Source organism: Lepidochelys olivacea, assembly GCF_965140295.1.
Source record: "Lepidochelys olivacea isolate rLepOli2 genome assembly, chromosome: 3".
Classification (NCBI taxonomy): domain Eukaryota; kingdom Metazoa; phylum Chordata; order Testudines; family Cheloniidae; genus Lepidochelys; species Lepidochelys olivacea.
The window spans coordinates 47317491-47336260 of record NC_140413.1 but is presented as its reverse complement, the minus strand read 5'-3'; the positions used below and the strand labels follow the sequence as shown (position 1 = coordinate 47336260).

General features: G+C 41.2%; 1 protein-coding gene across 4 annotated transcripts in view; it reads left to right on the top strand.

Annotated features, from left to right (window-relative positions):
- HMGCLL1 (3-hydroxy-3-methylglutaryl-CoA lyase like 1) overlaps window positions 1–18770 on the top strand; it is a 107101-nt gene that overhangs the window by 34238 nt on the left and 54093 nt on the right. For 3 of the 4 annotated variants that reach the window (XM_084622822.1, XM_084622820.1, XM_084622823.1), the window contains 2 exons: window positions 13180–13275; window positions 14795–14943. In XM_084622822.1, the coding sequence (XP_084478948.1) occupies window positions 13180–13275; window positions 14795–14943 (245 nt within the window). The remainder of the gene's footprint in view (window positions 1–13179; window positions 13276–14794; window positions 14944–18770) is intronic. The other variant, XM_084622821.1, reaches the window with a different exon arrangement.

The following is an 18770-nucleotide window of genomic DNA, read 5'->3' as shown; positions in this document are numbered from 1 at the left end:
GCAATGGCAGACAATCGTTCCGCGCCTTTTTTCTGTGCAGACGCCATACCACGGCAAGCCTGGAGCCCGCTCAGATCACTTTGGCAATTAGGAGCACATTAAACACCATGCGCATTATGCAGCAGTATATGCAGCACCGGAACCTGGCAAAGCCAAACCGGGCGAGTAGGCGACGTCAGCGCGGTAACATGAGTGATGAGGATATGGACACAGACTTCTCTCAAAGCAGGGGCCCTGGCAATGTGGGCATCATGGTGCTAACGGGGCAGGTTCATGCAGTGGAACGCTGATTCTGGGCTCAGGAAACAAGCACAGACAGGTGAGACCGCATAGTGTTGCAGGTCTGGGACGATTCCCAGTGGCTGTGAAACTTTCGCATGCGTAAGGGCACTTTTATGGAACTTTGACTTGCTTTCCCCTGCCCTGAGGCACAAGAATACCAAGATGAGAGCAGCCCTCACAGTTGAGAAGCAAGTGGCAATAGCCCTGTGGAAGCTTGCAACGCCAGACAGCTACCGGTCAGTCGGGAATCAATTTGGAGTGGGCAAATCTGCTGTGGGGGCTGCTGTGATGCAAGTAGCCAACGCAATCAAAGATCTGCTGATATCAAGGGTAGTGACCCTGGGAAATGTGCAGGTCATAGTGGATGGCTTTGCTGTAATGGGATTCCCTAACTGTAGTGGGGCCATAGACGGAACCCATATCCCTATCTTGGCACCGGAGCACCAAGCCGGCGAGTACATAAACCGCAAGGGGTACTTTTCAATAGTGCTGCAAGCACTGGTGGATCACAAGGGACGTTTCACCAACATCAACGTGGGATGGCCGGGAAAGGTACATGACACTCGCATCTTCAGGAACTCTGGTCTGTTTCAAAAGCTGCAAGAAGGGACTTTATTCCCAGACCAGAAAATAACCATTGGGGATGTTGAAATGCCTATATGTATCCTTGGGGACCCAGCCTACCCCTTAATGCCAGGGCTCATGAAGCCGTACACAGGCAGCCTGGACAGTAGTCAGGAGCTGTTCAACTACAGGGTGAGCAAGTGCAGAATGGTGGTAGAATGTGCATTTGGACATTTAAATGCACGCTGGCACAGTTTACTGACTCGGTTAGACCTCAGCAAAACCAATATTCCCACTGTTATTACTGCTTGCTGTGCGCTCCACAATCTCTGTGAGAGTAAGGGGGAGACGTTTATGGCGGGGTGGGAGGTTGAGGCAAATCGCCTGGCTGCTGGTTTCATACAGCCAGACACCAGGGCGGTTAGAAGAGCACAGGAGGGCGTGGTACGCATCAGAGAAGCTTTGAAAACCAGTTTCATGACTGGCCAGGCTACGGGTGAAAGTTCTGTTTGTTTCTCCATGATGAAACCCCCAGCCCCTTGGTTCACTCTACTTCCCTGTAAGCTAACCACCCTCCCTCCTCCCTTCAGTCAGCGCTGTTAGAGGCAATAAAGTCATTGTTGCTTCACATTCATGCATTCTTTATTCATTTATCACACAAATAGGGGGATAGCTACCAAGGTAGCCCAGGAGGGGTGGTGGAGGAATGAAGCACCAGGAGGGGTGGTGGAGGAGGGAAGGACAAGGCCACACAGCACTTTAAAAGTTTACAACTTTAAAACTTATTGAATGCCAGCCTTCTGTTGCTTGGGCAATCCTCTGGGGTGGAGTGGCCGGGTGGCCGGGGGCCCCCCCCACCACGTTCTTGGGCGTCTGGGTGAGGAGGCTATGGAACTTGGGGAGGAGAGCAGTTGGTCACACAGGGGCTGTAGCGGCGGTCTGTGCTCCTGCTGCCTTTCCTGCAGCTCAACTATATGCTGGAGCATATTGGTTTGATCCTCCAGCAGCCTCAGCATTGAATCCTGCCTCCTCTCATCATGCTGCTGCCATTTTTCAGCTTCAGCCCTCTCTTCAGCCCGCCACTTACTCTCTTCAGCCCGCCGCCTCTCCTCCCGGTCATATTGTGCTTTCCTGCGCTCTGACGTTGTCTGCCTCCACACAGTCATCTGTGCTATGTCAGTGTGGGAGGACACCATGAGCTCAGAGAACATTTAATCATGAGTGCGTTTTTTTCGCCTTCTAATCTTCACTAGCATCTGGGAAGGAGAAGATCCTGTGATCATTGAAACACATGTAGCTGGTGGAGGAAAAAAAAAAGAGGCAGTGGTATTTAAAAAGACACATTTTCTAGAACAATGGCTACACTATTTCACGGTAAACTTTGCTGTTAACATTACATACACAGCACATGTGCTTTTGTTCTAAGGTCGCATTTTGCCTCCCCCCACCACGTGGGTAGCCCCTCACCCCCCACCAGCTAACAGCGGGGAACATTTCTGTTCAGCCAAAGGCAAACAGCCCAGCAGGAATGGGCACCTCTGCATGTCCCCTTAAGAAAAGCACCCTATTTCAACCAGGTGACCATGAATGATATCATTCTTCTGAGGATAACACAGAAAGATAAAGAACGGATGTTGTTTGAACGCCAGCAAACATACACTGCAATGCTTTGTTCTACAATGATTCCTGAATACGTGCTACTGGCCTGGTGTGGTAAAGTGTCCTACCATGGTGGGTGGAATAAGGCTGCCCTCCCCAGAAACCTTTTGCAAAGGCTTTGGGAGTACATCCGGGAGAGCTGCAAATGCCAGGGCAAATTAATCATTAAACATGGTTGCTTTTAAACCATGTATAGTATTTTAAAAGGTACACTCACCAGAGGTCCCTTCTCCACCTGGCGGGTCCGGGAGGCAGCCTTGGGTGGGTCCGGGGGGGACTGCCTCCAGGTCCAGGGTGAGAAACAGTTCCTGGCTGTCGGGAAAACCGGTTTCTCTGCTTGCTTGCTGTGAGCTATCTACAATTTCATCGTCGTCATCTTCCTCATCCCCAAAACCTGCTTCTGTGTTGCCTCCATCTCCATTGAAGGAGTCAAACAACACGGCTGGGGTAGTGGTGGCTGAACCCCCTAAAATGGCATGCAGCTCATCATAGAAGCGGCATGTTTGGCGCTCTGACCCAGAGCGGCCGTTCATCTCTCTGGTTTTCTGGTAGGCTTGCCTCAGCTCCTTAAGTTTCACGCGGCATTGCTTCGGGTCCCTGTTATGGCCTCTGTCCTTCATGCCCTGGGAGATTTTGACAAATGTTTTGGCATTTCAAAAACTGGAATGTAGTTCTGATAGCACAGATTCCTCTCCCCATATAGCGATCAGATCCCGTACCTCCCGTTCGGTCTATGCTGGAGCTCTTTTGCGATTCTGGGACTCCATCATGGTCACCTCTGCTGATGAGCTCTGCATGGTCACCTCTGCTGATGAGCTCTGGCCAGCGTGGCAAGCTGCAGGTGACCATGCAAACAGGAAATTGAAATTCAAAAGTTTGCGGGCCTTTTCCTGTCTACCTGGCCAGTGCATCTAAGTTGAGAGTGCTGTCCAGAGAGGTCACAATGGAGCACTCTGGGATAGCTCCCAGAGGCCAATACTAATAATCTAATCTAATTGCGTCCACAGTACCCCAAATTCAACCCGGCAATGCCAATTTAAGCGCTAATCAACTTGTCAGAGGTGGATTAGGGAAATCGATTTTAAGAGCCCTTTAAATCGAAAAAAAGGGCTTCATCGTGTGGACGGGTGCAGGTTTACATCAATTTAACGCTGCTAAATTCGACCTAAACTCCTAGTGTAGACCAGGGCTTAGATTGTGCCTGGCTGTTTAGTAGCCCAGTAGGGGAGTTGGAGTGAGTAAGGATTCTGCCCTGCCTTGTAAGGCCATGCCATATAAGGGCCATCCACATCACAGCAATGAGTGCGCCAGAAGGTGCAGGGGTTGCATGCCAGATATTCCTCTGGGAGAAACTTGGTGGGGCCATGGTTCTACCCCTGTGGGCTGGCCAGCAAATCAGGCTGGCTGGGCAGCAGGGAGTATGTTGTACCCTCTAAAGTTGTGTAACGAATTATTCCCTCCATGCCAGAGCAACAGGAGAACCCAGGGGACATTGGCATACTGCCTCCTGGTCTTCTCCACTGTGATGGGTTCTTCTGGGTAGCCTGCCAGTTACATAATCTAGCTCAAGTTTGCAGTATGCTTTCTTAATTGTTCATGTTAAAAGCTTTTATTGTAACTCACCATGCACTGTACCATCACACACTGATAGTTACAGCGTCAGACAATAACGTAGGGTTTTAATGTTAGCCTGCAAAGCCTAAGGCAAACATAGGTCTATTTCTTTTTCTTGTGTATGTTTAATTCTTTCCTTTTCCCATGAGACCTTTAGAATAGCAAATTTAACTCAGACTTGTCAGATTCAGAAAAAAGAACAATTCCTTCTTATCTCAAATTCAAGTCTGAATATTTTCTTTTAATGGCTTATATGACGTTTAAAATAGTTTTGGTTTAAATGATAAGGTTGTATTGCTTGGAGATGGAGTGCAGTCTTGATTATGTCTTTTCTTCCCCCCCTCCCCCTTTTTTTTTCTTCTCATAGGTCATGGGAATAGAAGTCCCGGTTATGTTTAGATCATTCATTCACTTATTTCTTTTTTTAGTATTTTAAAGCTCTTTTATGATTTCCCTTCTACTGTTTTGTTTGGCAGAGAAATTATGATTGAAAAAAGCCAAAAGAAAAGGTTCCACAGTAGCAAGGTGCCATATAAAACAGGATCCCATACCTATAATCTAAATGGCCAAAAATGATAAATACTTGCCATTAAAAAGCATATTTTAAAGTAAAATCTGGAAAATATTTTATTAAAATGTTAAATGTAATAAAATGCAGTTTGTTAAAATAAGACTTTGCTTACAGGAAAAACAGCAAGGGGACAAATATAATACATGAAACATTATTTAGAACAAGCAGTTTCATACGGCTTGAATCACAACATCATTTCATTTTGTTAAATATATTTTAAATCCTGCAATGATTTTTAAAGTGTGGAATTAGTTCCAGCACTTAGTATTAATCATTTGGGTTCAAAGGTCTGAAAAATGAAGATCTTGTTTTTATTTAATTAAGGACTGAAAGCTTGTTCTTAAAGCAATAAGCTATGACCAAGTGCGTTTTTAGTGATTATCACATATGTGTAGGTTGCTATACTGATTGATTTCATGTAGAAGCTATTATAAATAGATTGCCTAGCACCAACATCCTGTCCCTGACATGGGATAAATTACGAGCATGGGTACAAGTAAATGGTGTGTGTATCTATTAAATACTTTGGAGCCCTATATCTACTTCTTCAAAGGCATATATTTGGGGTTAAATTTGAGGAGGCAGCTGCATGTGTGTGCACCATGTTTTTCAGGATATATTTTCCCAATGGGAAACCAAAAATGTATGTGTGTTGCCTTATATCTCATTTTCTTCATCAAAACAAAATCTGGTGGAGCTAATGGTGTGAGTCTCGTGCAACAAATGAGGTTTGAGAAGAAGATGGTGTGGAGACTAATGATTGTTCTTCATTAATCATAATCAGTGGATTAAAGTTGGATCTGTGCATTCATGCCACTTGCTGTTTTGGGCCCCACTAGCACTGTTTTTGCCTTACAACTTTGTGAGCTGTCAAATAAATATCTCATCCATCCTGGTTTTCATACAGACTAAGGATGTGATGTGGAAAGTGCTGACAGCCTCCTACAATGTGCTGTGTACACTCAACTTCCTCTGCACCTGCCAGGATCATATCCTTAATTCATGCTTTATTAAAGAATTAACATACATTTTGACAATTTTTAGAAAATATAATTTGTGTTTCCAGTGTTAAAATTAGAAATGGTCTGAACCGGAATCTCAAATTTGACCCTCCTTCTGTTGAATCTCAGGAGTCCTTCAGATTCCAGACCAGGAAAGAACCTGTTCAGATGCCACCCAGTACATTTTGTGAGAACAGCCAATATAACGAGAGTTCTTTCATTTTAGATGAAATCACACAACAGCTTTTAAGATTTTGGTGCCATTTTATATCTAGCTACAGTTTGACTTACAACACACACTCTGAACCTTGTTTTAAACCAATAGCATTCTAGATCCAAACACAGCCTCCTAGGATATGCCTATACTACAGTTAGACATCTGTGGCTGGCCCGTGCTATCTGACTCAGGCTCGCGTGGCTCCGGCTAAGAGGCTGTTTATTGCGGTGCAGACATTTGGGCTTGGGCTGACTTGCTGGTATGTGTTTAAGAATCACTGTGCCGGTTGACAGAAGAGAGGAGTGTATCATGTGGGTTAATAGGAGAGAAGATGCTGTTGCCTGTAGAGCTAGTTATGCTCTTTACAACCAATGGGTTAAGGAGTAATGGAAACTGTACCTTTTTGTACATGCACCTTTCCCTAAGGCACTACTAACTTGGCTTCACAGGGTTGGGCAGATTAAACTATCATTTCTTTCTGTTGTGGTAATGTGAGTATCCCATAAGGACCGTTCATATAAGCAATAGAATTTTAAAGAAAACAGGGACTAATTGAACACCAGGACAAGTGTTATTATTTGCTTGGAAACATTATTTGTGTGAGAGCAGATCTAAACAGCATATTCTTTGGTTGCATCTTTTGAAAATTCAAAGCTTTTAACACATGACATATGAAGAATATGTTAACTTTATTATTTCCAGACATGGGCCTCATTCAAAATTTTGTGGGTTTTTTCCTTCACTCAGTGGAAATGTGCTGGCACTTTCTGTTTATAATGTACATAAACATTTGTGTAACATTATCAGTAATTATTGAATTAGACTAATGATCTTGTTGATTAATTGATTGAGCTTTCTTTAACCTCAACATGTATTTGTGGGTGGGTGGATGTATACATATACACAGTTGAGAAACAAGGCACGGCCCTACAGCCTGACAGGTGGAGTACCAGTATGAGATCCAGCCTAGACTTGCCAGGGATAACCCAGTCTGAATCTGTGGGTTGACTCTCAGTACAGCTTCCTGTAATTTTACAGAAGTCAGTGGGATTGAGATTTTGAAAACACCATAAAAGGGGAATCATAGACTGGAGACCAAGTGTCCTCATGAGTTGTATTACATTATTGAAGCAAAGACACCATGTGAGGGGGGGACACTGCTTCACAGTTTAGGGTCCCCAGGCCAGAAGTTAAGGGAGGTACTGTGCTCCCATACACCATCGCTGCTCTACCAGAGAAGGGACAGACTGAAACCCAGCCTTGTAGGGGAGAAAAGAGCTGTTGAATTATAAACCCTACAGAGAGAGTTTGGAAAGGGACAACTAAAATGGAGAACTCTGCATTAACAGGGTAAAAAAGACCAGCAAGCGTGGAAAGGGCCAGATGAACTAGTTTGTTTAGTTTGGACATGTTTTGTTGATCCTTGGAAGGAGAAGGACTGTTTTATCGAGGTTAGTATGAAGGACTGAACCCTACATCACTGATTGATTGTGGCCCTCCAGCTGGAAGAGGGGAAAACTGAAGCATGACAGCCAGATGCTGCAAAGAGTCTGAGCCAACAGAGACCCACAATCTGAACATCTGGCTTTAGAAATATAGAGCGAGCACATTTTATTTCTCAAAGAATTATCCATTTTGATATTATGAAAACATCATTACTCTTGCCAAATAACTTCTAGAATTTTAAAATACTCAGCTATTTTGCACATCTCCCAGTCAGTCAGAGTGTGATAACAACGAAGTATTTCAGGAGATAAGGAAATTGCTTTCATCATTATGGTAAAGGCTGACTGGGAAGGCTTTTCCTCTCAGTTGGATGGATCCAGCTGTAATATTTCTCTGTCACACAACTACTATGGAGAGTATGTCTCCCTCATGTGGAAAACTGCCCAAAAGCACATCCCTAGGGGATGTAGGACACTAAATATACCTGAGGTTTTAGAAAAACACAAGCCAAAAATGGAAAAGATATTCAGAACTGCTTGACTCATCCCTTTGTTGAAGAAACAATTGGGCTTGGAGAAATGTTTCTGAGATAGATCAGAAAAGAGTGATGCTATCCTTGGAGGGAGCTGCTTGAAAGAACAAACCTGTGCCGTAATTGTATAAAAGCATAAGCCACCATTCTCAAGATGAACCCTGATGGACAACAACCAAAGCTCATTGCCAAAGTCTCTCCCAGCCACGACACAAACCATTTCATCCTAAATGGTAAACCAGCCCGCAAAGCAAAGCACAAAGCAAAACAAGTTAAGCAGGAATTTTTTTCACTCCTCACAGACAACAAAGTCCACAAGAAGCAGCTCAACACTGAGGAACTGACTATTGCCATGAAATCCCTGAAAAGTGGAAAGGAAGCAGGACTCGATGTATTTCTAATGAACTATCGGTTCACTTTAGGACAAGAGCACAGGAGTGGCATCTTGACTTCTTTAATTCTTTCACGAGACCCAGGCTGTGGAAAGAGGTCCAAGTGGTTGCACTACTCAAACCACATAAATACCCTAACTGTGCAAAAAGTTACTGACCACTATTGTTACTGTAACGTTATCTATTTAAATTGAATTTAGAAATTTTGTATTAAACTACCATGGATTTAGCTCCTGCTGCCACAGTTTCAATAGAGTGAATATTACCTATGGGTGCTTGTCTGAAATTTGGAGACTTGAGGAATATGTGAAGCCCAAGGATAGTGACCCACAGACATAAGTACAAAGTCTTATCTGTACTACAAGTTTAATTAAAGCAATAAGTAAAGTCACAATTACCCATGCATATACAAATCCTACAAAAACCCATGCAATGACTAAGACTGTAGTCATACTCACATCCTCAAAAATATTTTAGGGTATGATGGCTCTCTCAATAGATGATCATTGATAGAGGGATAGCATTTTCCTGCTAGGGTTTCCTGTGAGGTCATCCGTTGGGGTTGTCCCTTGGATCTTCCCACTTTTAACTAGAGAACCTCTTTTATCTTGTTGTTCTGACCACACCTAACATCTTATACATATGCATGAGGGTTTCAACTCTCTTTTCGTTATCTGTACTTCCATACCCCATGAATTTTGGGGTGCCCCATTTTTCATAGGGGTTGGTCTTAGTTCCTCTTATTCTCATTAGCATCTATGCACAGCTTATATCCTGGCAGTCAGAACTTTCCATCATGTTACAATTAGGTGTGTGTCTTCCACCTGAAACACTGTAAGTCCAAGTAAAAACCCCATATGTTGCGAGATGGCACAATCCTTGAGCATCATGAACATCTGGTCTACCATGGGGTCACATTAGATCAAATGTTGATGTTCAAAGAGCACATCGAGAAGCTGAAAAAGAAAGTGAGCACCAGGAACTGTGTACTCTAGAAACTGGCCAACACAAAATGGGGAGCTGACGCCTAAAAACTCCAAGCAACCAGTCTTGCTCAGTAACTCTACTGCGGAGTATTGCGCCCTAGTATGGTCACGCTCAAGTTATGCTCACAAAATTGATACTGAACTTAATCCTGCAAGATCATCTCAGGGAGTGTGATACTGACTCCCACACTGTTCCTGTACTGCCCCACAGGGATTGCACTGCCATCAGTGCAGCGGGATATGTTTAGTAATAAGGAGAGACAAAAACAAGTGCATCATCAAAGACACCCGCTGTGTGGACACATTATACCACCCAAGAGGCTGAAGTCCAGAAAAAGCTTTATCTCTGAAGATCCTTGACCAAAAAATACAACTGTGGAAGGTTAAAGAGTAATAAAATGGCAGGAAATGCCATTGATCTTGGAGAACCAGGTTCCTTCAGAACAGCGTTCTCCAGGCGCTGAGCTCAAATGAAAATCCTGGTGTACTCTTAATTGAGTGAGAGTTGAGATGGCAAAGACTGGTGACAATATGACCAAGTGGAAGCTGAAGAATGACCCCAAATGTGAATGTGGAGAGCCTAGGCAACTGTTGAAGTGATATAGTACCCTTTGTCAACATCCTGTACCCATGGGGAGCTATTTGAGATAAGTGATAATAGTGGGGCACAGTACCCCCCCAATGGCATATCTGATAATACCAGATCTTGAGTGCGTTTTTGGAGTGATAAGCTATGATTTTTGTGTAAATAGAATTTTCTAAAGTTTATAGTTAGAAATCTTCATGCTAATATGAATAAAGGAATACTGTAAGTCTATCTTAATTTGAAGGAAGAATTTCTCTCTCCATTCTAACATAAAGGTTTGCATGTCAGACATACCCACCACATCTGTGTATCTTGGAAAAGATAATAATGAGCTATAATGAGCAATGTTGTTCACAAAAATAATGTTTGCACTGTGGTAATTATCTATCTAACTCTACTGCCACTATTTGTTACTCTTTCTACTGGATGGTGTAAAAACAAGAAAGTAAAAACAGACACATATTAATATTTCCTTTCCTAACATTAGGGGGGGAAAATGATTTCCAAATGGAAAAAGGACAAAATGGTGAAGACGTGCGCCAGATTGATGAGATTCAAATTGAAAAATAAAGCTAATTTTATTTTTTCCTCACATTTCTAATCACTCTGGCTCCCACTGTAGAACTTGGCTTGCTGTGATTAAGTGACTTGCCAGTAGAGCAGGGTGGAGAAAGGTATTCCATTTCATGGAGTATTTCAATATTTTAAAATTTGGTTTTATTTTTATTTGGAATAAAAACCAAAATTTTAAAATTCTCCATGGAAAGGAATGGAACCCTGGCTCCAGGCTGGTCCACCTGGCAGGCTGCCTCAGGACCCGGGATGCTGGAAGCCCTTGATTCCGAGGCAGTATGCATGGTGGGCTGTCCTGAAACCATGGACCCTGGAAGTCCAGCTCCCCAGGAGTCATTCAGATGGGCTGCCAAGGAGCAAGGCAGGCAATCTGGCAGGAAAAACAGCAAGTTTCTGCCATAACTCTGTCTGGGTTCTGTCAGAACTTGGTCAAAATTAGAACCGTCTGCACAAAATGTTTACTTTTTGACAAATCAGCAAATACTAATGAAAAAACCTTCTGGCATAAGTTTTCCGACTAGCTTTAATTGTAATACACTGAGTCAGGGGCAGAGCTAGGCTAAGAATTCAGCAACTGCTGTATGCCAGTACTGGACTTAGATTACTAAAAGTCACCTTTCTCTCCTGGCATTTGGGCTGACTTGGTGTGAATAGTGACATGGAGGACAGAAAGGGTAACGTAATAAATGTAGGTAAAACAATTAATTTTCCCTTAAGGGAGCCAATTCTGTCTCTAGATTCTCATTGCAGCTCTCATTAGAGTTGTGTCAATGGGAATTGTACTTGACCATCTGAAACCATAATTTGGCACAACATATACCGAAATGTTTTACTTAGATTTACAGAATAATTCCTTAGTTTGTGCCTTATTTCTGTAAACTAGAAACTGATGAATGAATGACTGTGAATCTTTGACTATAAACCTACTGGGTCTTAGGTCTGTCCAAAGTTACCTTTCCTCTCCCCGGATCCTGGGGTTGACCAGCGGCCAATCCAGGTCTCAGTGTAATTTAGAACAATGTAAGGGATGTTCCAAGTTACACCGAACAGTCCTGTCATGCTTCTGTTTGCTCTTGGCTTGCCCAGAAACACCTTTTATGTGCAGAAACAGGAGGAAAAATTGCTGTAGAGGCTGTTATATAGCCTTTACACCACTCAGGAAATTCCTTGCTGAGCTGTTAGGGCACAAAGAGAATGGAGCCAGGAACTGAATTAGTTTTAGATATTTGAATTAATAATATTTAGGAATAATTCTGCATACATTTCTATATTCTAGAACTCTCTTAACTTCTTTATTATTAAGGGGATACATTTTCAGAAGTGCATACGTCACATGGACTTTCACTGAGACTTGGGCTCCTGTGTCACTTAGGTGCTTTTGAAAATTTTACCCAAAGGCTTTTGTATGACAATAGGATCTTTGTTCCTTAGGCTTCATCTGCTGCTTCACCTTGTCTACACCTGACATTGTAATCCTCTGTTTATTAAACTAGAATAATTTACATAGTAATAAATTGATCTAATAAGGAGAAGATTATGACATATGGAAACTGCAGGAAAAGTTTAAACCCACAGACAGGTCCCATTTTCATGATGCATGCCTTAGTAAAACAGAGGGGTTAACATTTATATACTAGTTTGGAAATTATAGGGTTCTTTGTAGTATTTATGATAATTCTATATAACAAAGTAGCATTCTTCATAAATCTAATGAAGCCTAAATTACATGGCACATCACCACCAATGTCTCTTTTAAATCTTGGCGTCCTTATTTGAATGAATATAATATTTTCTGGATTATCAAAATATAAATGAACACAGAAACTTTTATATTCCATAGAATCTTGTTATTTTTTTCTCAGACATATTGCATATGTTTTTCAAATCTCTAGCTATAGATCATACTTTTTTCATTAACTATATGCATAAAGAAGATAAAGCACAGTGTAATGCAGTCAGTGCTCTGTTATCGTGTATTATTTCTGCTATTATATGACCTTATGACAGAGCAGAATTGCATCCATCCTTAAGAACATAAGAACAGCCATTCAGGTTTGGGAATCTCCCTAACATCCTCAGCTGTGAAGATTGAAGTAAAGAATTTATTTAGTTTATCTGCGATGACTTTATCGTCTTTAAGTGCTCCTTTTCTATTTCAATCGTCTAGGGGCCCCACTGGCTATTTAGCAGGATTCCTGCTTCTGATGTACTTAAAAAAACATTTTGTTATTACCTTTTGAGTTTTTGGCTAGCTGGTCTTCAAACTCCTTTTTGGCTTTTCTTATTATATTTTTACATTTAATTTGGCAGTGTTTATGCTCCTTTCTATTTACCTCACTAGGATTTGACTTCTACTTTTTAAAAGATGCCTTTTTATCTCTCACTGCTTCTTTTACATGGTTGTTAAGCCACGGTGGCTCTATTTTAGTTTTTACTGTATTTTTTAATTTGGGGTATACATTTAAGTTGAGCCTCTATTATGGTGTCTTTGAAAAGTGTCCATGCAGCTTGCATGGATTTCACTCTAGTTACTGTATCTTTTAATTTCTGTTTAACTAACGTCCTCATTTTTGCATAGTTCCCCATCTGAAATTAAATGCCACAGTGTTGGGCTGTCGAGGTGTTCTTCACTATTTCCAAGCGGTCCTGTTATAGATACCTCCTTAAATTCTTATCTACCTTTTTTTAAAATAAAAAGTCAGTAGATAATTATTAATTAGCATAATAAATAAATGCAAAATATTTATGTATTTAAGATGGCAGATCACACAGAAGTAATGAGAGGGATCGAGCGGCAACCTGGGGTCCAATATCCTGTACTCACCCCTAATCTTCAAGGTTTTCTTTCTGCTGTAAGTGGATTGCTAGCGTGTGTCTGCAGTTAAGTTCTTCATGTTTCAAACACTTTATGCACAGTACCATAAACTAGCTATTTCATATCATTTACCCAGTCCTGTTAGAATTAGGCTGTATTTTTTTTCTGAAAGTGTCAGTTTTCATGAAGAAACTCACAAATTTTACAGAGCGATAAATGTAATTTTAGTGGCCAGTATCAACCACGCAGTCCTTTATAAGATGCCATAAATGTTGTAGTACATACCCTAAGAAAGAAACAAAGAATTTCTTTTCATTCTTTAGCTTGTTGATATTACAGCTGGTTGAAAATTTCCCAATAAAATGTTTTTCCATCAGAAAATGCAGATTCAGCAAAATTGAAAGTTTTTGTGGAAATACTTATTGTTGTCAGAATTTTCAATAGGAAATGACCTTTTCTTTAAGTTCAAAATGTTTTGTTTTGACTATTTTATCTTATGTTATATTGTAATAGTCAAAAGGGTAAAGTTAAAACTCACAGTTTCAACCTTACTGAAAAGAAATGTATCAATAAGGTCAAAAATATTTTAGAATATTTCATTTTGTGAAAAATGTCAAGATTTCTACTTTTTTTCTGATTGGGGACTAAATGAAATTTGGAAATTCTTGTGGGATGGCAATTTCATTTTTTTACCAAAGCCAGGAGTTTAGGCCCCAGTCCTGCAGAACCTGCTGATTTGCTCTTCGGCTATTAGGCCTAATAGCCATCTCTGTGACCCTGCCTGTGACCTAGTAATTTGACTTTGACCTTGACCTGGGGCTCCAGTCTGGCCACAACCTCTGGTCTCTCACCCTAGCCTGATTCTGATCCTGACTCATCTGTTGATCTGGGACCCAGTGATTATCCTGATCCTGGCTTGCTGACTACTGTATTGTGCCAGGCCAGCTGTGACTTCTAGGTCACACTGCCTGTGCCCTGGTTCCCTTCCAATAGGAAACAAGCCTTCCCAAATCAAACAGTACTTTTTTCTAATGGAATGCTCTTCCCTTCTCTCTCAAATTTATTTTTGTTCTTTCCCCTATTGCTGTTAGCAGTTTAATCTCAGAACAGATTGTGTTTGAGCTGCCTGATGGAGACTAAGGGTATGTGTACACTACAATTAAACACCTGTGGCTGTTTAATCATCATTTCTTGCAATTTATTACCTAAGCTTATCATTTTAAAAACTCATGTGCTAATTGATAAAGCAGTAACTAGCCTTATCCCATTTAATAACAAAGGGAAGGAAGTATGACCTGGTGATTTGAGTTAATTAAGAGGGCAAATGATATGAAATCTGTATGGTTGCAAATAGACTGAAGAAAATTTAGAGTTAAAGTTACAATTATTATAACTTCAGGTAGAGTTATATACTGTATACTGTATTGACTAATATATTGTTAAATTTGTTTAAAACTAAGGATCTAGAATTTCTTTCTTCATTACAGAATACAATACTTAGCTTATTTATATTAATACATCTTTACAGTTCTGTTTTATTGAATTACATTTTACAGATTGCAGCAGGAGCTACAGAGATATCAGTATTTGGTGCAGCATCTGAATCTTTCAACAAAATGAATATTAATTGTTCCATAGAAGAAAGCATAGAAAAATTTGAAGAAGTTACTAAATCAGCAAGAAATATGAATATTCCAGTGCGAGGGTAATTATAAAGCTTCATATGTAATCTCAATTTATGAACTGCAGTTTGCAATGTAACTTCATAGTCATATTGCTGTTGGTTAGCAAACAGAAATTGACATGATCAAATTCCATACATTTTAAATAACTTTTATTAATAGAATCTATTGTGTAACAATATTTTCTAAAAGCTCAAACATATTTTTGCTCTCTACATTTTAGCAACCATTGATAAATGTTGCTTTGTTCAGAAATGCAAAAACTAATTTTTATGTATTAGTTTATATCCTTTTTTATGCACTGTTGTTATCAATGCTGTTGCCACAAGTCTGAGAATAATGTTTGGTATGCTCTGTTATGTACCGTGACCAGTAGTAAGAACTCACAATATTGTTTTTTTTCTGAGTTATGAAAATAAACTAGGTGGGCTATATTTTTATTACTTGGAGGCAGTGAATCAATACATAGAAATTATATGATAAATTTCCGCCAGCAAAAAAACCCATGAGAGGGAGAAAAGTTACTCTAGAAACTCCAGGGGTTGAAACTTGCAGAGTTTCCAATGCATCATGCTCTTGACCTCTCAAGTATACTAATTTCTCCAGAATATCTCCTTTTCATAGAAATTTTGAGTATAAAGTTACAGCCCTCTTAACCATCCTTGTTTCCCTGTTCCATCTCCTGTCTCACTGTAAAGAGTTACAGGTTTCAGGATTTTCCCAGTTGTTCAATGACAGAAGCATAATTGGGAATGAATTTTGCATACCAGGAGGTAAGACCCAAGAATGAACATAAGGTTTGCAAATCTGTTGGAGGAGGAGCAATTGAAATTGCCAGGATATGATCTGGATCAGGTTTTAGTCCAACCTGTGAAATTGTATGCCCCAGAAAGGAGAGTTCAGTTAGTCTATATTTGCATTTAGACCTATTGAGCTTGAGGCCTGCTTTGCTGACACAGTTTAGTACAGACTGCAGATTATTGTCATGCTCCTCAGAAGTATTTCCAGACACGATAATATCATCCAGATAGTACTGAACTCCATGTTGATTCTTCAGAATCAATGACATCATTTTTTGAAAGGCACTTGAGGCAGATGTGAGACTGTATGGAACACGTTTAAAACGAAATAGTCCCTCATGTAATAAATGCTGTGAGGTCTCTGCTATCTTCATACAACATAACCTGGTGGTTATACGCTCTGCAAATCAAGAGGAGAAAACATCTTTGCTCCACGGAGTTCTGCAAATATTTCTTCTATGTGAGGAAGAGGATGGCTGTCAATTACAATAGCTTTATTTGACTCCCTTAAGTCCACACAAAGGCGAATGCCTCCACCCTTCTTCTGTGTCACTACTATAGGTGAAACCCATTCCAAGGAGTCGATCTCTTCAATAGTGTCCTTTTGAACAAATTTTCTAAGTTCCTCTGAAACAGCTTCCCTGACTGAAAATGGTAAGCGCCGTAACTTCTGTCTTACAGGCATCATATTATTCCTCATTTTAACTTTATGCAGAAACCCATAAGCACAGCCGAGTTTCTCCTCAACCTGGTGTTGGGTCCCAGCTGAAACTGGTGTGTGTACCGCAAGAGTGCTTTGCTGAGGAAGATCAATTTGTCCATTAACTACCCTGAGATTTAAAGCAGCCAATAAATCTCTGCCAAGGATAGGAGTGCCTTTGTGGACAATGTAGAACTCTGAAGTTACACAGCAATCACCAAAAGTAACTATTACTGGCAGGCAGCCATGTACTGGAATATGGTTTTTCAAATACCACACCAAGTGAAGTTTGGGTTCAGTAAGAGGCACATCTTTAAAGTAATGCAGATAGATGGAATCAGGTAGAATAGATACTGCTGAGCCAGTGTCCAACATTAGCTGAATAGAGTGTGGTTTGCCTGAGGGTATGGCGGAAATGTTTACAGTGCACTTTATCTGTTCTGACATATGTACAGTAGTGATTTTGTCCACGCTCAGCACAGTAACATCTGGTATTGTAACTGCATGTACTTGTTGATTGAACTGGCTGCTGCGACATACTTTAGCAAAATGTCCAATCTTTTTGCAATGATTGCACTGAGCTACTTTTGCTGGACGTCCTGGGTAGCTTGCAAGGTGTTGTGGGGATCCACAGTGAAAACATGCTTTTATTGTATTTTGAATTTGCTGATTCGGTGGTTTTTCATTAGTTTTCCTCTTGCAATTGTGTGTCTGCAGTGGTAGTGAACTTTTCTGCAAAGGAGTCACAACCTGGACTGTGCCTCCTGTATCTATGCTCATTATTTTGGCTTCAGCTGTAGCTGACTCAATCTGAGTAGCAATGGTTATTGCTTTTTCTAGTGTAAGTTGTGGTTCTAGAAGTAAGCATTCTCTTACATGAAGCATGGTTGTTTTCTCAATGAGCTGGTCTCTAATCATCTCATCTGCCATATTCCCAAAGTCACAAATTACAACCAGATTCCTCAGGGAAGCAATATACTGCATTATAGTTTCCCCTAGTTTCTGCTCACGCTGGCGAAATCTGTAGCGATTAGCTACTACATTCACTTTTGGCACAACAAAATTTTTTTAATGCAGTGAGTGCAGTCTCATATTTATCATCTGCAAGGGGAAAAGTGTAAAATATACGCTGCCGTTCTGCTCCAAAGCAGTGGATTAGCAGAGCACACTTTCTTACTTCAGAAATCTCTGTAGCACTGATTGCAAGCAGATAAGTCTCAAACATATGGCTCCAGGCAGTAAAAGCAATTGGAGGCTCACCTGGGCTTTGCAGAAAGGGTGCAGGTGGGTTCAGAGGGAGAAGATCCATCTTCGTCACCAAAATGTTGTATTAGCCAGGCAAGGTACTAACAACCTTCAACAGGACTTTATTTTCAAAGTGGAAACCTCTTTATCAAGCTGCTGCTGCACCCTCTGTAGCTTTCTCCCAGCCTCGCAACTCCTCCCCCCTCCTTCCTGTTTCCTGTCCTTTCAGACTCCCAACAGCCAGTGCTCCCAATTCTAATAATTACAAGCAACATCTAAACACCACAAGTAGAATCAAAGAAGGTAATTTATGAGGTACTATGGGTTTTTGAGTGTTTCTGCATATTGACGATTGTGAGATGTATTTCATAGAATCGTAGAAGATTAGGGCTGGAAGAGACCTCAGAAGGTCATCTAGTCCAACCTCCTGCTCAAAGCAGGACCAACACCAACTAAATCATCCCAGCCAGGGCTTTGTCAAACTGAGCCTTAAAACCTCTAAGGATAGAGATTCCACCACCTCCCTAGGTAACTCATTCCAGTGCTTCACCACGCTCCTAGTGAAATCGTGTTTCCTAATATCCAACCTAGATCTCCCCCACCGCAACTTGAGACCATTGCTCCTTGTTCTGTCATCTGCCACCACTGAGAACAGCCATGCTCCATCCTCTTTGGAATCCCCCTTCAGGTAGTTGATGGCAGCTATCAAATCCCCCCTCACTCTTCTCTTCTGTGGACTAAACGAACCCAGTTCCCGCAGCTGCTCCTCGTAAGTCATGTGCCCCAGCCCCTTGATCATTTTTGTTTCCCTCCACTGGACTCTCTCCAGTTTGTCCACATCCTTTCGGTAGTGGGGGGCCCAAAACTGGACGTAATACTCCAGATGTGGCCTCACCAGTGCCGAATAGAGGGGACTAATCACTTCCGTCAATCTGCTGGCAATGCTCCTACTAATGCAGCCCAATATGCTGTTAGCCTTCTTGGCAACTGTTAGGATATAGATATTCAGGCCTGTCTGTAAAGGCCTATACTCAAAGAATTTAGGTGTATTCTTATCACTTAGCTAGTTATAGAGGTATAAAAGAAAGAATCAAAATCACTGTCT